Source organism: Poromitra crassiceps, assembly GCF_964638095.1.
Source record: "Poromitra crassiceps genome assembly, chromosome: 16".
In the NCBI taxonomy this organism is placed as follows: domain Eukaryota; kingdom Metazoa; phylum Chordata; class Actinopteri; order Beryciformes; family Melamphaidae; genus Poromitra; species Poromitra crassiceps.
The window spans coordinates 29,818,951-29,838,867 of NC_139645.1; the positions used below are offsets into that span (position 1 = coordinate 29,818,951).

At 44.4% G+C, this 19,917-nt stretch overlaps 1 protein-coding gene across 1 annotated transcript in view; it reads right to left on the bottom strand.

Moving 5' to 3' along the window:
* LOC310791575 (intermembrane lipid transfer protein VPS13C-like) overlaps nucleotides 1-10,871 on the bottom strand; it is a gene marked incomplete at both ends in the record, with an annotated part of 95,994 nt that extends 85,123 nt beyond the window's left edge. The window contains 11 exons of the mRNA XM_083653242.1: nucleotides 690-837; nucleotides 1,840-2,144; nucleotides 5,673-5,708; nucleotides 6,043-6,210; nucleotides 6,419-6,522; nucleotides 6,980-7,096; nucleotides 8,013-8,172; nucleotides 8,461-8,520; nucleotides 9,048-9,121; nucleotides 10,152-10,305; nucleotides 10,800-10,871. Coding sequence (XP_083509368.1) covers nucleotides 690-837; nucleotides 1,840-2,144; nucleotides 5,673-5,708; nucleotides 6,043-6,210; nucleotides 6,419-6,522; nucleotides 6,980-7,096; nucleotides 8,013-8,172; nucleotides 8,461-8,520; nucleotides 9,048-9,121; nucleotides 10,152-10,305; nucleotides 10,800-10,871 — 1,398 coding nt within the window. The remainder of the gene's footprint in view (nucleotides 1-689; nucleotides 838-1,839; nucleotides 2,145-5,672; nucleotides 5,709-6,042; nucleotides 6,211-6,418; nucleotides 6,523-6,979; nucleotides 7,097-8,012; nucleotides 8,173-8,460; nucleotides 8,521-9,047; nucleotides 9,122-10,151; nucleotides 10,306-10,799) is intronic.
* Nucleotides 10,872-19,917: the final 9,046 nt, after the last annotated feature.

Consider the following 19,917-nt stretch of genomic DNA (forward strand, 5'->3'; position numbering starts at 1 on the left):
ACTTCTTGTGACAACAGGTGTCGCTGTAATACCAGGTTTAGTAGGAAACACCCAACTCAAGCCGTGTCAGTCAAGTCAGAGGTCAGACGCAGAATAAACATGGCGTCAGAGTGGGTTGCACACTGAATAACTTGTGTCATTCCTTACTGCTCCGCAGGTCTGTAAATGTGGTTTAAAACAACTTAGAGTCAGTTCACAAAATACCTAGATGTTAGATAACCAGTCGGCTACATTTAGCGGGCGAGATGAATCCTCAAAGACCGAGTTGGATGTTGTTTTTGGTCAAGTGTATTTTCGTTAGCATCTTTTGTTTCACTGCTAGCTTGAAAGGACTAAGACCATGTGAAAGGAAGGGAAGAGTCTAGGCTACTTGTTTGTTTTATCCACATTCAGAAGATAACAACAGGAGAGTAACAGTTCCTTGAGTGAAGGAGAAGTCTCTTTTGAGTCCATGAGTTATAAGTGTAAATGCAATGATGTGTTTATTTTATATACTCTTGCTACACACTGTTTTAATGTCCCGGGCACAGCTGCTGGACAGGGACAGAACAGGGTCAGAGTGTGTGTGTGTGTGTGTGTGTGTGTGTGTGTGTGTGTGTGTGTGTGTGTGTGTGTGTGTGTGTGTGTGTGTGTGTGTGTGTGTGTATATGTGTGTGTGTGTGTGTGTGTGTGTGTGTGTATTGACTTACATTCATGGACTTCAGCACTCCCTGGACCTGAACACCGGGGATCTTGGTGAACCAGGAAGCAGCCAGGTTTCTGTTGACGAGAAGCTCCAAGTTGATTGGTTGGAGAATCTCAAAGTCCGGCTGTGGGGAACCTTGATTCAGAACCGTTCTGCCAACAGAGAAAAATGATGACGAGATGAAATAATAGAGAAAGGATCTGACAGATAATCCTAAAACAAATCCAACATTTCAGAATCAGAATCAGCTTTATTGGCCAAGTATGTACACCTACAAGGACTTTGATTTGTAATGAAATGTCCACTTGGCAGGCCTGTAAGAATATCTACTTCTATCTAAAGGTTAATTTATGGTTAGTGTCCGATGTTTGTGGTGTTCACAGCATTTTATGGTAAATGCGGTACCAGTGCAGAATAAACTGTACCTCAGAGATGTCAGAGATACAGCCCACATCTGGCGTGTATGTGCGTATTTGAGACAGCTTCCGCAGACAATTCCCCTTACGTGTGTATATATAGCTGCTTTTCTCAAGTTTTCATGCACAGAAGCTGCCAGATGTGTGTTGTGTGGTCCACAGAAGCTGCCAGATGTGTGTTGTGTGGTCCACAGAAGCTGCCAGATGTGTGTGGTGTGGTCCACAGAAGCTGCCAGATGTGTGTGGTGTGGTCCACAGAAGCTGTGTGTGGTGTGTGCAGTGTTGGGGTTAACGCATTGGAAAGTAACGCAAAATCCAGTAATCACATTACAGTTACGATTCAAACACTTTACTTGCATTACATAAATTATTCAATTATCTGCAGGATCAGGGTTGAACAACAAAAGCAAAACAACTCGATTACACAACACAACTAGATTGGATGGGCTGGAGGGACGGGGAGGAGTGAGATGTTGTGTATGTCCTTATTAGGATAGGGATGTGTGCTGATATGGGCATATGTAAGGTTTCATGTTATATCGTTAACTGGCAATTAGGTGACAATGCATCTCAGGCGATGTTGTGGAGTAACATAAAGGTAATGTAACGAGTAGTTAACAAATTACTTTCTCCAGGGAGTAATTAAGTAAGGCATTACTTTTTTTTAAAGTAATGTGTAACGTCTAATATATTACTTATTTGAGTAACGACCCTAACCCAACACTGGTGGTGTGGTACCTGGACAGCTTGAGCTGTGTCAGCTTGACCTCCATCTTCTCCAGCACGGCAGGCAGAGGGAAGCCTTCAGCGGGCAGCAGAGAGAAGCTGTTCCCCAGCGTGATCAGACCCAGGTCCACCACCAGGGCGTCCAGGGAGACGGAGGACTGGGGGATGAGGATGAGCGGGGCCTTCAGCCTGATGTCCATGGACAGACGGAAGCTCTTCTGGGCCAAGTCTCTGACGCTGGACGCTGCCTTCTCCGCCGCCTGGGCCGTCGCTGCACTCAGAGCCTCCTTCGCCGTCTGGAATTTGTCCACGAACGTCTGAGGGGGCGAACGGAGCGAGCGGTGAGCGAGGAGAACTGGCAGAGCGAGCGAGACGCACCGCCGCATCAATGAACCCGTACAGGAAGTCATTCATGACGGGAGGAAGTGACGTAATTAGAGGGAGGGAGAGTCATGTGACGAGTGAGCTCACTGCCTGGAAGAACTGCCATCATGCAAACTAAACATGGGGTTACTTTTTGTGTCTTTATCATGCAGTCAAACAGAATAGGTTTGAGAGCAAAACATTCCACACTGTTTTGTTGCAAATCTAATTTTGTGATTAAAAATGTATTAATGTGAATTTAAAAAAAATTGCGAATCCAAAAGTGTTACTTGCTGTTGAGCTGAATCTGGTGGGCGGGACCTAGGCTGAAAGATGTAGGACATGTCTCTATTGGCCAGTCTGGATCGGAGTGACAGCTTGTCAACATCCAAAGTTAGTAAAGGAGAGAGTGAGGTTTCAAATCAATGTGCAAGTATGTTTACACATAACTTCTGTCTTAATAATAGACAGAATGTTATGTTTCAACTGCTGCATTTAGATTGCTTTGGTTAACAATCTGTGATGTTATAATTGCTTAAAAAATAAAGCAAAGCAAATATGTATTTCTTAACACAAATGTATTTTACTTGCAATAAAACGATTGCAGTGTTGATAGTTTTGCTCTCAAACCTATTCTGGTTGACTGCATGATAAAGACACAAAGGTAACTCCATAAATAAACAAATAAAATAAAATCTGGGCGGCCGATGGAAATGTGAACACTTGACTCCATTTTTCAAGGAAGTGAATTCACACACGCCGTTATGTGGGAGTGGGGGGGGGGGAGGTGGTTGGTGTGTGGGGGGGGGGGGTAATCAGAGGGTTAAGATGACAGTTGAGTGACAGCTGCATAGCACTTATGGAGAGAGTGAGTCTGAACGTTACATGTTGTGCATGAAAAGCATTCCTTCATTCGTGCTGAGGCAAACCATTCCTACGACAGCGTGTTAGGGCCACTGTAGGTATAAATAAATAAATAAATAAATAAATAAATAAATAAATAAATAAATAAATAAATAAATAAAACTCATAATTTCCTAGATTAAAGTCGTAAATTGGGGGGAGGGGGGGGCGAGTTGAATATTTTCCGAGATGATAAAGTTATACATTTGCAATCCAATATTGCAAAGTGAAGCGATGTGGTTCCTTGAGAAAACAAGTACAAACACACACACATTTCTGACTTTAATCTCCGTATTTTATTTGATTTCTTTACCTACGGTGGCCCTAATATGTCGTTATACATTCCAGACTGGAGCCTGTCAGACTGGTGTCAAACACACCGTTGGCGTTTGTTTTGACCTTCCTGGAGTCCCAGGTGGGTGGGGTGGAACCACAGAACTCTCCACAGTGCACACACAAAGTACATTTCAGTGAGCCTCAGTCAGGTTGCACAGACAACAGCATGACCCCATTGACTTTGTATTGGTTTGATGGCAGCTAAGTGTCTAGAGATAGTATGAGGAAGAGGAACAGCATCGATTGTGTCCTGAGAAAGGAATCTACCAATCAACATCATTGGTAAGTAGCAAATAGGGCTAGGGTTCCAAAAACCAGAACTATCCCTTTAATGTCCAGACTCGTATCGTCTCCATGGTAATAACACTTAAAATTCCATAATCGCCATTCTAGACAAATGACCATGACAAACAGTGGAAGGACGTTCTATCCATTCAGGTTCTGTGGTGCAGGGCAGAAAGTTTAGAGTATTTGAAAGTTTTATTTGAAAGACTTTACTGCCACTGATAACTTGTCCTGATGTGGTCAACTCCACCCACCTGCTGCTCCAGGTAGGATAAAACAAACACACACCAAAGTATTTGTGAATGCTTAGACCCGGGTCTGCTGTCCAGAACGCTGTTCAAGTCAAACAAGAGACGCCGACATGCAGTCAGGCTGCTTGAAGAAGTCAATTCTACTAAAAGAGTCTGGTTAAGAGAGTTGACTAAATGCCTGCAATGTAAATATGAAATATCATCTAAGCGAGATAACAGTTTGGTTCAAGAGCTAGATTAGCTAACTACATCGAGTATTGTGGAGCTACAGAGCTGCTCCGGCCTACATTGTCCAGACATAAGGGAACATGCTTGTTTGGTACAGTACAGACCCCAGTGAAAATCAAGATAAATAAATCAAGATATCGAGAAGCCGAACGATGTGACGTGAGTAATGTCTTTTCCTTCTTATTAAGTGTCTTTGAACGGATGCATGATCCACATGCTAGCTGTCACATAGTACAATATCTCCCCCAGCCTTAGATGTGGGGCAGTTTGCTCCACAACTTGTATTGACTCGCCGAGCTGCAACGCAGCTGCTGCATCAAAAAATAGACCCGACACCGAAACTCTGGATGCAAGACGCAAGACGATGTGGCCGGAGTCAACGGTTTCCCCTATTAACAAGAACGCCAAAATGAAACTGCCGCTGCGAGACGAGGCTTTCACCTCGGATACGATTCTGGTGTGAAGTTAGGTGTGGTGTGAGGGGCAGTGGTAAGGTATCTCCCCCAGGCTTAGGTGTGGTGTGAGGGGCAGTGGCACAGTATCTCCCCCCACGCTTAGGTGTGGTGTGAGGGGCAGTGGAACAGTATCTCCCCCCAGGCTTAGGTGTGGTGTGAGGGGCAGTGGTACAGTATCTCCCCCAGGCTTAGGTGTGGTGTGAGGGGCAGTGGTAAGGTATCTCCCCAGGCTTAGGTGTGGTGTGAGGGGCAGTGGAACAGTATCTCCCCCCACGCTTAGGTGTGGTATGAGGGGCAGTGGTACAGTATCTCCCCAGGCTTAGGTGTGGTGTGAGGGGCAGTGGTAAGGTATCTCCCCAGGCTTAGGTGTGGTGTGAGGGGCAGTGGTAAGGTATCTCCCCAGGCTTAGGTGTGGTGTGAGGGGCAGTGGTAAGGTATCTCCCCCAGGCTTAGGTGTGTTGTGAGGGGCAGTGATACAGTATCTCCCCAGGCTTAGGTGTGGTGTGAGGGGCAGTGGTAAGGTATCTCCCCCAGGCTTAGGTGTGTTGTGAGGGGCAGTGATACAGTATCTCCCCAGGCTTAGGTGTGTTGTGAGGGGCAGTGATACAGTATCTCCCCAGGCTTAGGTGTGGTGTGAGGGGCAGTGGTACAGTATCTCCCCAGGCTTAGGTGTGGTGTGAGGGGCAGTGGTAAGGTATCTCCCCCAGGCTTAGGTGAGGTGTGAGGGGCAGTGGTAAGGTATCTCCCCCAGGCTTAGGTGTGGTGTGAGGGGCAGTGGTACAGTATCTCCCCCAGGCTTAGGTGTGGTGTGAGGGGCAGTGGTAAGGTATCTCCCCCCAGGCTTAGGTGTGGTGTGAGGGGCAGTGGTAAGGTATCTCCCCAGGCTTAGGTGTGGTGTGAGGGGCAGTGGTAAGGTATCTCCCCAGGCTTAGGTGTGGTGTGAGGGGCAGTGGAGCCACTGGGTCAAGCTGCAAAGCAAACAGATTGAATGCAGATCAGAGCTGCATGCCGTGACCTGCTGTACCTCATCAGCTGGTGGATACTGACAGCTAAACCAAGCCTAGAGAGAACGAGACACATTCAGAGAAGACATGAGAAAGAAGAAGACAGAGACATATAGAAACACAGCTTCCACATTCAGCTCAGAACCGCTCAGGGTGGAGACCAGGTTTAACATTAAGCTTAGTGTACTGAAGACATCACAACAAGCTTCCGTTCAGATACATCTAACAACATGAGAACAGCAATCCTGTGAAGCTAAATGAGAGACAGACAAGCAGAAGTATATTCCCTCCATACAAGCTCAATAATTACAGTATATTGTGAAATCATCAGAGACTAGGGAGCTGTATCAGGATACAAAACAGCAAACTAGTCTCTGAGCGGTCGCTCACCAGCAGTGACATGAGGAAGGCGTGGCGGTAGAGGATCCTGATGCAGCCCAGACGCAGCGTCACCGCTCCGTCCAACGCCGACATGTCGCTGTAGCCCCGCCCCTCCGTCGCCCCGGGAAACAGACGCAACTTGAAGCTGAACACCTCCTCGCCCATGATGGACACCGCCTGGAGGAGAGAAGAGGAACTACTCTCAACTACAAGTGGTATCAACAGCACTGATAATAACAATACAGATAATAATAAGAATAAGAATAAGAATAAGAATAATAAATATATGTTATTATTATTATTATTATTATTATGAACATCTAACATGGGAACAAAACAATATAATTTCTGATCAAATGAATATGAAGACGAGATGGATTTGTACCTTTTTCTGAATGGTGTTGGGGTCGACATCCGTGACCACGATGTCTCTGAGGCGAGCAAACACCTCCGTCTCTTTAGAGCGGACCAGGACCGAGGCGTCGATACCTGCAGACAGGTTTTATTCATTCACAATTCACTGTGTGAGTGTTGTAAAGGGACCATTCACCCAAAAATCAAAAACACATATGGAGATATCGGCCGTAGAGATGTCGGCCTTCTCTCCAATACAATGGAACTGGATGAGTTTCAGCTTGTCGTGCTCAAAGCAAAAAAAGTTGAAAAACTCAACAGCAATGTCTCTTTCCAGAAGTCACGACCCGGTTAGTCAAGATCTTGTTGTGAGCAGTTTCATGTAGGAACTATTTTGTTTCGACCAAACTACAGTAGCCTACACCCGCTAGCTGCTTGTGTATTGGAGAGAAGGCAGAGATCTTTATGGCAGACATTTCTCAAACTTGGCAACTCACACCAAAATGATCTAGATGGATAAATCGCACTAGAGGTAAGAGGAAAAACATGTATTTTGGATTTTGCGTTGGGAAATAAAAAACAAAGTTGGTACCTTGGACTCTGATGTCGGCGATGCTGCGGCGGTCATCACAGACTTCCACATGGAAACATCCCAACATGGCGAACAGCTTGAAGCTGAACACGCTGCCGTCTGCCGAGCCTTTAGACACTGCAGGAGAGACCAGGACACCTTATAATGAGCCTTTAGACACTGCAGGAGAGACCATGACACCTTATAATGATCAGAATCAGAATCAGAATCAGCTTTATTGGCCAAGTATGTACAAATACAAGGTAATTGGCTCTGGCTCGCTTAACTCTCAATGTACTCTCACACACAAGACAAAGAAAAGAAAAGAAAAAGTCTGCTCAGGCTAAAACAAACAAGAATCACAAATGATAATTAAACAATAACATTAACTACTATATACAATGCAATAATAATAAGTGTATGAAAGAGCGTCTATATTGAAAGTGTGTGTATGAAAGGAATATATGTACAGTATATATGGATATATACAGTTATAGGCAGTTATTAATATAGGCAGTATTAATACAGTTATTTACGTGTATAAATAAGCTACATGTATAAACAATTTGGTCAGGTATTGCAGTTATTTATGTGTATGAATAAGCAACATGTATACATGTATACACAGGGGTAGGTGATACAGCTTACTGCACATTGGGTGTTCAAGCTTGCAAGGTGTTCAAAGTGATCAGCGTGAAGTCCTGAGTATCCACTACTCACTTCCTCCAGGAAATTGACATTTTGCGACCACAATAATTAATACAAAGTTTTCAAAATACCTGTGATTTTTCAGCAAAAATGACAAAACAGGTTCCTCAACTTACAATTTTTGCCAGTTCCCTCAATTTTACCACAAAAATTGCAATTTTTGAGAAAAGTTGCCATTAGATAGAAAAAAAAATCTATTTCCCCGCAATTCCCCCCGTCCCTGTCCCCGCCAAAAAAATCACGCAAAACTTTATTTTTGATCGCAACAATCAGAAAAAAGTCCTGGAGGGACTGATTACTGTTATGGGCTATTAAAGTTAGCGGTGTGGAGCTGGTGTGTTCTGACCTGTCCGGCCCGCTCCGGCCCGCTCTGGCTGCTTGGCCCCTTCCCCAGCCTCTCTGTCCCGTGCCGCCGCGAGCTGAGGAGGCACCACGCTGCTCAGGAAGCTGAAGGTGGACAGCAAGGCTCTGGTGTGGAGGAGGACATCCAGGGAGGAGAACTCAACCTGGGACGACACACAGCAACCAGGTCTAACCAGGTCCATCAGGTCTAACAAGATCCAACAAGGTCTAACAATATCCAACTAGGTGTAACAAGATCCACCCAGGTCTGAATCAAATCTATATACGGATATTTAACTACAACCAGCTCATAGTTAAAGTAAAACATGCAGCATTTTTCATGCTCAGTGGCACTTATCCGTCAGACTGGTCTCCCTCCTCAAGCTGAAGCTAACACGTTATGAAGCTTATTTAACTCAGTTCATCTGCTGCTATGGAAACACATCACCCACCTTCAGTTTTTGCTCTGTGTTGTCGAACAGAGTCTGGAAGCTCGGACCGGCCGAGTCCGCCTGCGGGAGAGGGAGGGACACAGTCAGACAGACAGACAGACAGACAGACAGACAGACAGACAGACAGACAGCCAGACAGACAGGCAGACAGACAGACAGGCAGGCAGACAGACAGACAGACAGACAGACAGACAGACAGACAGACAGACAGACAGACAGACAGACAGACAGACAGGCAGACAGGCAGGCAGACTGTTTTTCAACTCTTGTGTTTTTCATCCCTGGCTGTACCACATCATCCGACTGTCTGATCTTTGCTGACAGGTGATGATTTCACCTTCTACCAGTGTTGTAGTCCAGTCAAATCGGACTGTCATTTTCAGGGCTCGTGACTCGACTTGTCTCAGAGGAGTTTACAGTGATAAATATATTGTGATATATATATATATGATATAATATATAGTGATGCTATATAGATAAACACACTAACTTCATCCTCTGAGACATGCTTGTCGGCTATATAGATAAACACACTTCATTGCATGCTGGGTAACAGTTGAGCCTGAAAGAGCAGTTGAAGTCCTCACCCTGATGAAGGTCACCTTGAGCAGGTCTGAGCCCTGCTGGTCTGAAGAGCGCACCAGGTGCAGAGGCCGGCTGTCTGCAGACACAGAGGCAATTCAAAGTGCTTTACAGAGTCATAAAGTAATTGACTTTGTGTGTACTTTCCTCCCATGGCTAATGCGTCGCGAGCTGCTAACGTCATCAACCAGACACACTTTTTATTTTAATTGTTTTTATCAACACTGCACCACGTGATGACTGGCTGATGTCGACTCGACTTTAGTTCAAGTTCAAGTTCATTTCGCCATTTGCATTAAAATTAGCATGAAAATGCATTGGAATTTCTTGTTCACAAGCCACACACAAATATAAGAGCAGCACACATAGGACAGTACAAAAAAAAGAACAGGGTAAAACATGGGTACAGTCAGCATGTCGGCTCAGTGCAACGGTTGTAAAAGGAATAAAAGTAAGCGAAATAAATAAAATCAGATCAAATCAATAAAGTGCTAAGTGCTATTCCGAGTAGCAAGTCCGCACATTAAGACCCGGATAAAAGATATAAAAGATAGAGTAAAATAGAGTAATAAAAACAACAAACTACTTCAAACAATAAGGTATAAGATAAAGTGCACTGGTGCTACTCATTTATTTAGGAATCGTACCGCCTCTGGGAAGAAGCTGTTTACCAGCCTACTTGTATGAACCTTGTGCTTTGTTGTTCTGTCAGGGCAGCGCTCTCAGCGGTAGCGTCTACCTGAAGGCAGCTGGGTGATGAGACCGTTGCCAGGGTGGCTGGGGTCCCTGATTATTTTCAGGGCCCTGTCACGGCTCCTTTTAATAGTAGATGCCTTTTACTGAAGGCAGATCAGCACCAATGATCCTCTGAGCTGTTCTCACTACTCTGTCAATAAGAGTACGGTCATCTATAGAACAGCTTCCATACCAAGCCATTATGTTCCCTGTGAGGAGGCTCTCAACGGTGGATCTGTAAAAATTGATCAGTGTCTTGATGGACTTTATTGATAGAAACGTCGACTTGAAAAAATCAGGAGGCGTGCAACCCCTAGTGTGTGTGTGTATGTAGGTGTGTCTGCATGTGTGTGTGTGTGTGTGTGTGTGTGTACCTGGTGTGTCACAGTAGTCCAGGCCCACATGGTGCAGGTAGGCTGTGAGGTTCATGTCGTAGGTTCTCAGCTGGCCCTCGGCTCCCAGCTGAGACACGCTGAGGGCCAGCAGGCTCTGCTCCTCACAGGCCTGCCGGGTGAGCTCCAGCCGAACCTGCACACACGCACAGGCACACACGCACACACACACACACGCGCAGGCACACACACACACACACACACGCGCAGGCACACACAAACACACACACACACACACACACACACACACACACACACACACACACACACACACACACACACACACACACAGATTAGATCTTTCCTGATTGAATACACTGCAAAAAGTGAAATCTTGTCAAGTGAAGATATCTTGTATTTGGTACAAAAAGTGAAATATTGAGTAGAGATGATCTTGCATAGCTGAATTTCACAATTCCATTGGCAGATAATTTTGCTTATTTGATTTGTTTTTTTTTCAGTTTAAAAGTCTTTTAAGACTTTTCACTTGATAAGATTTCAACTTTTGTAGTGATGAGGTGGTAGACTTGAGGTCACACACACACACACACACACACACACACACCCACACCCACACCCACACCGACACACACACACACACACACACACACACACAGTGAACTGACGCACCGACTTGACTTCAAACTTGAAGTGCAGGTCGATGAGCTCCTCCAGCGCTGATCTCTGCTGCTCGTCGTCCATGGACCTCTCACTGGTGTCTTCATCTGAATCTGACAGACAAACACATTAGTCAAGAACATGACACAAACTGACACAAACACTGATGAAAAACCCACTCAACTGAAAAAAGACAAAGAGTTTGACAAAGACAAACCAACAAAAAAAGACACTAAACTGAAAAAATAATTACCTAAGAACTGACCCCCAAAAAGGATAAATAAAACGTACTATGTGATTCAATACAATTATATACTGTGTGTATATCACAGGCATGCAGACAAGACAGTCTAGCGCCAATCAGCACCCACCTGTGTCCATGGCGCCCAGGAGGGCGGGGGGGAGGCTGAGCATGCGGGACTGGACCTCCGGCGCCAGAGGCAGGACCTGCAGGAGAAGCACAGGTTCAAACATCAGAGACATTCTCTCAGTGAATGTTCATTTTTGTTCTTCTCAAAACAAGATTAAATTGACTAAAATCAAGACAAAAAAATTAAATAAGCTAAATTATTTTCAAGTGGGTTAAGACAATTCTGCCTATGTATTCAACTTATTGTACTAAATACTATACATCCCCCCCCCCCCACTTGCTAAGATTTAAGTTTTTGCAGTGTGAAGCCTGTCTGTCTGCAACACTGTGGCAGTGGGGATAGAGGGGGTGGAGCCTGTGTGTACAGAACAGAACCAGGCATACCTTGGCGGTTGGGGGAGGAGCCTGTGTGTACAGAACCAGGCATACCTTGGCGGTTGGGGGAGGAGCCTGTATGGACTGAACCATGCGTACCTTGGCAGTGGGTGTGGAGGGGGCGGAGCCTATGCGAGGCAGGGGGATGCTGTCCACCAGCTCGAGCACACCCTGGATCTTCTGGTCGGAGATCTTCACATGTAGCAGAGGAAGCTCTCCTGACACCTTGGCCCAATTCCAATCCGCCCCCTAAACACTCAAGTCCTGAACCCTCAGTCCCTCTAATGGCCGCCATCTGAAAGTGGTTGAGCCATCAAGTGTGGAAGGGATCCACATTGGATAAATAAGAGGATTGGGACAGCAGAGCCCTTTGCACTTGACAAGATGATGCTGACTCTGGCACATTTGGGGTTCGCTATATATTGTTTATTGTCAAGACGCTTTGAGGGATAGACTCTCTGATGAGTCTGTTCTCATCCAGGCTCTGGCTCCGAGTGGACAAAAGGTAATTTAAAAATAAATGTAGCCTACTGCAAAATCTGCAACATGTGTAATTATAATTAAAATAAGCATAATAATGACATGTCACCCAACATTATACACAATGTCAATACTGTACAATAGCCTACAGATTCGGTAAAACTATTTCTCATTCATCAAAAAAGTTGTGGATTGCAATTGTAATAGAAATGATCGATGATTATTCTAGGATTGTGTAAAATAACTACTTGCATTCCTCTGATATAATATTTTTGTCTAATCTGAAATCCCTATTAATGTAATGTTTCATTGTCAATTAAGGCATTCCAGCGCACTCGCAAACACCCCGTTCGTTTCGCGTGTGTGTTCTTTTATTTTTTTGACAGATATTTGCAGCCTTCCCCGTTTTATACGTCACAACGCTATGCATTGTGGGCAATTCCCTTTCCGTAAGTGGCCACAGCTGCTCCCTTACGGTAAGGGGGCAGAAAGGGCTCACTCCGAGCCCTCATTCACTTTGCGATTTCACTGTGGGACATCCCTAAAACCTCACTCCCTTCACGTGAACGCGCCTCTAAGGGCTTGAGTCAGTAAGGGGGCGGATTGGAATTGGGCCCTTGAACCTGGAGCAGGAAGTCACATGACCACCAACAGCCAATCAACAGGCCGCTGTGCCTGACAGAAACCATTGCGCTGGTTCCCTTGTCAGGAAGTCATGGCATTTCTGTATGAGGATTTGGGTTAATTTCTTGAAATAAGGTTTATGAAAACTGACCTTTGTGTTCAGCAAGATAATCTTCACAAATGAGGACCACTTTTATCATTTAAAAAAAATCCTCAAAATGGTAATAATCATTTAAAAAAAGTAACGCTTCAAAGTATCATAAACTTTTGTTAATCCCACAATGTAAACAGTCACACTGCAGTGAGGCAGCATGTCAGACACATGAGAAGAAGGCGAGATGGAAGAACGTTTATTGTTCAGAAGATAATGTGACTTTGGAAAATGGACCGAATATTGATATGACTATGGGGTCATAATCCGTGATTACCTTCACTCCTCCCATTGACTCCAATAGATTCAGGTCTCCTAAGTGGGCGTGGCTGTGGAAAACCATAGACACTGCATGAAATAGGCCACGCCCATCACGGGGGAAATCGCTCCGTTCACTCCCATTCACCAGCGTAATTTTCCTTGAATTAAAAGCTGTTGTGTGGTGGGCTGCGCAGACAACAAATGTAAAAAATCGCCAATTAAAGTTTTTTTGTAGTCCCGAGCAAAACAAGGAAGCCATTGAGCATTCCCGAGAAGAAAATGTGGATTTAGCTGTCAAGGAAGTAAGTTGGACTGTGCATCTTCCATATATATGATGTTTGTGTGCAACTACGTGACATAGGAGAACGCCAGTGTGTCTGATGCCATCTGTCTGACGTTACACCAGCGTTATTTTCATTAATTTAAACATGCCTAAAAGCTCATCATGTGTGGGATCGTTTATCCAGCGTTGTTTGGGCAATGAAAAGGGACACTGCTCCAGGCCAACTGAGTTCATTTTCTCGATGTACCTTTCCCTCTCCATTGGAGGAAGTGTACTGAAATAATCTTTTGACATCATCTAAAAAGAAAACTGTCCAAATCCCTGTAAAACCCCGCAAAACTATTTCTATCTGATGAGAGTTCCTCCCTTCGCCCCGGTTAGCCGTGGTTTGTTTTGCTAGCTGCAGTCTTCAGGCAGTGCTTCCTTGTATTTTCCCCCGTCTTGGGCGTGGCTTCTGAATGATGACGCGTTTTGCAGTGTCTCTATACTGTTCGGAAACAAATGCAACGCTTGTATGTATATTTGGAGGCCTAGGTCACGTCCACAGCCTGGTTGTAAGTGGCCTGCAGAGGGCAGGATTGCCCAAACCAAAGGCCAAGGAAGGCACTGGTTCAATTCTGCTCTATTTCTGCAATAAGGAGGCACTTTTTGCTGTATCATAGACTCAGACTGGATACAAATAAATATATTAAAATGTGTGTGTGTGTGTGTGTGTGTGTGTGTGTGTGTGTGTGTGCGTGCGTGCGTGCGTGCGTGTGTGTGTGTGTGTGTATGTGTGTGTGTGTGTGTGTGTGTGTGCGTGCGTGCGTGCGTGCGTGCGTGCGTGCATGTGTAACCGGTCTCAGCTCTAACTTAGAATAGATACTAGGTGGTACAGACTTGTCTTTTTTAGCTCTAGAATCAGCAAGCACTTGGACCAGCGCATCAGAGACTAGGTTTGGTTCACAGGAGAAAGCGGCGTTATCAGTAATTATACAACAGTTAGTTCCGGCCGGGCAATTTGATTGGACAAGAGGGATCCTACCAGCATAGGCGCCGATTTATGTCTGTGCCAGTGGGTGCCCATGCATGCGCCCGTTGCCAACCAACCCCCCCCCCCACAGCCGAGCCCAGCCGACCCAAACGCGATAAAGCTGCAGTGACGCAAACGCACACATTTCAGCACCATAGGAGATTTAAAGCGACCTACACACACACACACACACACACTTCACACACACACACACACACACACACACACACACACACACACACACACACACACACACACACACACACACACACACACACACACACACACACACACACACACACACACACACACACACACACACACACACCACTTCAGTTCGACAGAATAGGAATAAGCGACCGAAGCACTCAACCACACACTCATTTCAGCACCATAGGACATGAACAGCGTCAGCGGCCCACACAGACACATTGAGAGATCAAAGGTTTTAACCAACATTAACATACACTACTACACCTCATATATTATGAGGCTCATAATGCACGGAAAATAATAATTATGCCACCGGAATCATTTAGAAGATAAATCATAGATAGCTCAATTACACACCAAGCCCCATGTGGCTCAGAGACACCACACCAACACAAGCCAAACATAATACTGTACACATTGCACTGTCACAATTAATTTACCAACAATATTAGGCCCGCATAGCTATTAAATAGAAAAGGTTTTATTTTTTCACTCACCATTGATGTTATTTTTTCTTTATGAGGAAAGTGTTGGCCCTTGGAGTTGAGCGTCGGATGAATTGTTTTGTGAATCCTTCTAATGCTTTAGCCCAGCTGGAATAGCCTTCTTGTACAAAAGCCTTCAAAGATTCTAGATGGGGTGATGTGGAGGGAAGCGGAGCCCCCATGTTTTTAGCTGCAGTGCACACCTCACAAAATACTTTGTCCTTTGTGTCTTCATAGGTTATCCATGGGAATTTGGTTTTCCAGCTAGCTTGATAAGTCCGCCCTTTCTTTTGTCCATGATCCCTTCTGCAGCCCGCCGGCTCACCGGTCGCAGTCGCAGATGATGAAGTACTTGGCCTCGGCGCGGCCGCGGTGGTACTAGTAGACGTAGTCCCAGTCGCACTGGAAACCACGCTGGTTGTTGTGGAACTGGAAGTCGTTGTGGTGGTGGTGGAAACCCCACTAGGTTTAATCCAAAATCTCCTCATTTTGTTTTTGGCTAGTTCTAGTTGTTGTCGATAACTGTCAGTCTGTCTGTCACTCTCTGTCAGATACCGCTCAAGTCCACAAGTGTGTTAACGTCACTACGTCAGCAGGGTCACGTAGAGTGCACTGACTCATGCAGCCAATCAGATTAACGGGCTATGTTTGGATCAACTCGTTTTGCAACCCGGGGCCGCCGGCGGGGCTCGGGCGGGTTGAGTTTGCTATCATGTAAAATGACTCGACCCCGCCCAGGCGGCCCAGCCCCCACAGCCCAGAGCCCAGAGCAGAGCATCCACGGGGAAATGATGAGGGGAGTGAGAGAGAGAGAGATATCTGCCTGTGGCACAGTAATAGGCATGATGCATCTATCTCTCTCTCTCTCTCCCCTCATTTCCCGGTGGGTGCTCGGCTCTTTCCGTGGGTGCTCGCGCGACACCCACATTTTCGGCGCCCTTGCCTACCAGTGCCAATATTTCATAATAATGCACTGGTGCTTCACTGTGTGTAGATCACTCCGCTTCACAGCTGCTCTAATCAACAAAACGCTTCACAGCTGTAGAGTAGACCGTAGTAAACTAGACAGCCTGCAGTTAATTAGGCTGATTAGGCTACATTTTCGGCAAAGCAGAAGGCTGAGGGAACTATTTTTGTTGGCGGAGGAATAAATAGAGAAATCATATATTTTCTCAGCTTTTTGTCATTTTTTTAATCAGCTTTGTTCAATAGAACTGTTGTATAAAAGCAATATCACACTCGAGGTCATGCTCGTGCCTACGACCGAATCACAACAGTGCCAATATTAGCCAACAACCGCACTCCCTCTCGTGTGATATTGCTTAAAGTCCCTGGAAACCAGAAATATTTTATTATTATTTAGCATTTTGAGTTCATCACATCACAGGGGCCTATGTTAATAAGCCACCAGCCAAATTTGAACGATGATGAACGTCGCAAAGTATATAAATTTAGGTTTGACAGCCATGGCAAAAGTAATGAGAATCAATTATTTTTTAGAGTGTATTTTCTCCCGCGGACTGTGTGGGCGTGTCCCGTCTGCAGCAGGGAAAATTCTCTGTCTCTCTCTCTCTCGAAGGAGAAGAGAGAAAGAGAGAGATGGTGTGTGTGTGTGTGTGTGTGTGTGTGTGTGTGTGTGTGTGTGTTCGCGCGTTGCCCCGCTCATAGCGTACTGACTGACGGTCATCTGTCTATCTTATCTGTCTGCACGCGCGCACACACACACACCACACACACAGCACACAGCAGCGCTGTGCCCTCGCAGGCAGAGTAGAGAGCTTTCCCTCTCAAGGTTCCTACACACCGCCGACGAGTAACGATAGAAGTAGCGATAAACTTGCAGATAGACAGATAGATAGACAGATAGATAGATAGATAGATAGATAGATAGATAGATAGATAGATAGATAGATAGATAGATAGATAGATAGATGTTGGTTCTTAAAAGAGCCTTTGTGTTGACGCAATGCGTAGTTAGCTAGCTGCAAAAAGGTGTGGGACCACTAGAACTCTGAAGAGAGATGGAGGCAGAATGTGCGGGACTGCGGGTTGCGCGTGTACAAAGGTTATATAGAGCTTATGACGTCATAAGCTCCTGCATTTTAGCACCTCGCGCACTGCTCTCTTCAATGAGGAAGTATCTTGTAGAATCTTGTAGAAAAGTGTCGATTTTAAGGCTTTGGGTTGAAAGTAATGTATAATAATTTCGGAGACACACAATTACTAACATAAGATCCTAAATAACATAGTTAGAACGTTTTTGTGGATTTTGGTTTCCAGGGACTTTAAGTATGGCGTAGCAAGAGCAAAGAAGACTCAGAGACCAACAGGTAGGCTAAGTATGAAAGTATGAAATGTATATTGAAAAATTGTAATAAAAATGAAATAAAAGCATATAAACATATACAGTGTATTGTCTTTTCTTTAACCGTATATTTCTTGTTTTTTCACTTTTTACAGTGTAATTCCTGTTTTGTCACTTTTTACAGTGTAACATTTGGGTTTTTTAACTAAATAACTTTTTATAGTGCAGTCGCACCTTTTATACTAAGAAACACTTGTATTTATTTAATAACTTATTTGGAACCTATTTTAGAGACAGTTTTTAAAGAGGTTTGACCTAGCTTTTAGGCTGGAGTTAGATCATTTTGGTATAAGTATATATTAGCAACAAACCAGTTTGACCTTAGTGCAAAAATACAAAAGGAACAAATAAAATGCCTCTTAACAAAAATAGTGCAATATCAATTGACAGGAAAATCACAAGTAACTTCACAAAAATAACCAGAGATGAATTAATAAGTTTCCCCTTTTTTCCTTTCGTCCGTCCGATGAAAGAATAAGAATACTCAGTCCATCAACTAAATCCTTGAGTGTTCTGGTATAGACCAGTCCTACCGGGATTTCCAGGTGAAAGCAAACGGGAAAGCAACAGTTCAGTTCGTTCAGGATCGTCCTTTAGGTTGGCTCGCCACGACTACTGCACTATGCAAGGGTTAGGGTTAACCCTAACCCTAACCCAGGCGAAATCCACTCCAGAGAAGATATCCAAATATGACACAAACACGGACAGGGAGACACAAGGGAAAACAAGAAGACCCGGCCTGGATAGGCCAAAACAAAATTACTCATTCATTCACTATTTACTAGAGACCGACCGATATGGTTTTTTCAACCGATAACCGATAACGATACTAGAGGCAGGAAAATCACCGATAGCCGATAAGGAACCGATATAGTGAATTTTTGAGCTGGAATGAAAATAGACCTTTTTCTATGTGGATTGTGTACAGATTTTGCACCGATATGAGCATATGACTATGCAAACTGGTACAGTAAGTTACAGTAAATGTAACATTATTAATACATTACATTCTCCTATATTAGCGGCTGGCTGGATCATTGTTTACATGCACTGCGCACCACATTTACACATCACGTGTTGATGATTCTCCCAAATTTGTTCCATTAATCTCATTCAACTTTTACTATCCAACACAACTGATTATTAAATTAAAACAATATTAAATTAAAATCATTTTGAATGACTCCCCTTTAATACTAATAGCTATACACTTATTGAGAATTAGCAAAATATTATATATAGCCTATATAGAGATAGATATATTCAGACTCACACAGTAACAGTTTCAACTATTTTTATTCAGTCACTTGGCACCTTTAAAAAGACACCTGAGCTAGTTTGTCTTTCATAAGCTTTGACAGTTCTGGGGACAGCTGTTACCAGGCAAAATATCACACATAAGATAAGTAGATCCAAAAAGCAAAAGTTCAAATCAGTGCACATCACAGTCCTTTGATTTTCCCCGTCATTGCAGCTGCGCCATCGGTACAGATATGACTACAAGATTTCCACTCCAGATTGTTGTCTTTAAAAAAGCTGTCTATAATCTGAAATATTTCCTCGCCAGTTGTCTTTCCTACAAGCTTCTTGCAAAACAAAATATGTTCGTTTATGTCCGACATGTCTTTATAACGAGCAAATGCCAGCAGCTGGGCTTCCCCACTGACATCGGTCATTTCATCTAACTGCAAAGCGAATTGACCTGCTTGCTTCATTTTATTCACAACTTGTCCAACAATATTAATTGACATATCATCGATCCGACGAGAGACTGTGTTGTTTGACAATGGAACCGTTTTGAGAGCGTCTGCTGCTTTCTTGTCGATCATAGTTTCAGCTAACATCAGGGCTGCAGGAAGAATCAGATCCTCAACGATTGAATGAGGCTTTTTTGATTTAGCCACAAGCAGTGACACAGAGTACGACACCTCCAGTGCTTTGCTTGAAACACTTGTAGCTTTCTTCATTGTAGCCCGACTCGACTTGAACTCTGAGTTTTCGAGTGAAAAAGTAGTTCGTCTTAGGCTACGTTCACACAGACAATCTATGCCTTGCCTTGCCTCAACCCACGCCTACGCCGAGCTGGGCGTGAACCTGTTACACGCTTTTGCGATCACACCGCACGCCTTTTGCACGCCGAACCTGGAGCCGAGTCACAAGCGCCTCTCCTCTCTCCCGACTGTATTTTTTCACGTGTTGTCCAGAATTGTCATGGGTAGCCTCTAGGTAAAATAAATCTGATATATTTAATGTTCTATTGATGCTGGATATGTATAACCAGGTCTGACTATAGTCGGACATTTTAGAGAGGTAATCTTGCAAGAATATGTGCTGGCACAACAACATTGTCCATCTTGCTTCTTCGGTCGCTATTCTCTCTCATGAAGATTTGTTTGCCGACGGGGAGAAAGCCCCACGTGATAGCCACCCGTCAATCTCTCTCTCTCTCGCTCTGCTCAACACTGTTGTAACTCCATTTTATTTTGAAATTCAGTTGAATTTGCCATTTCC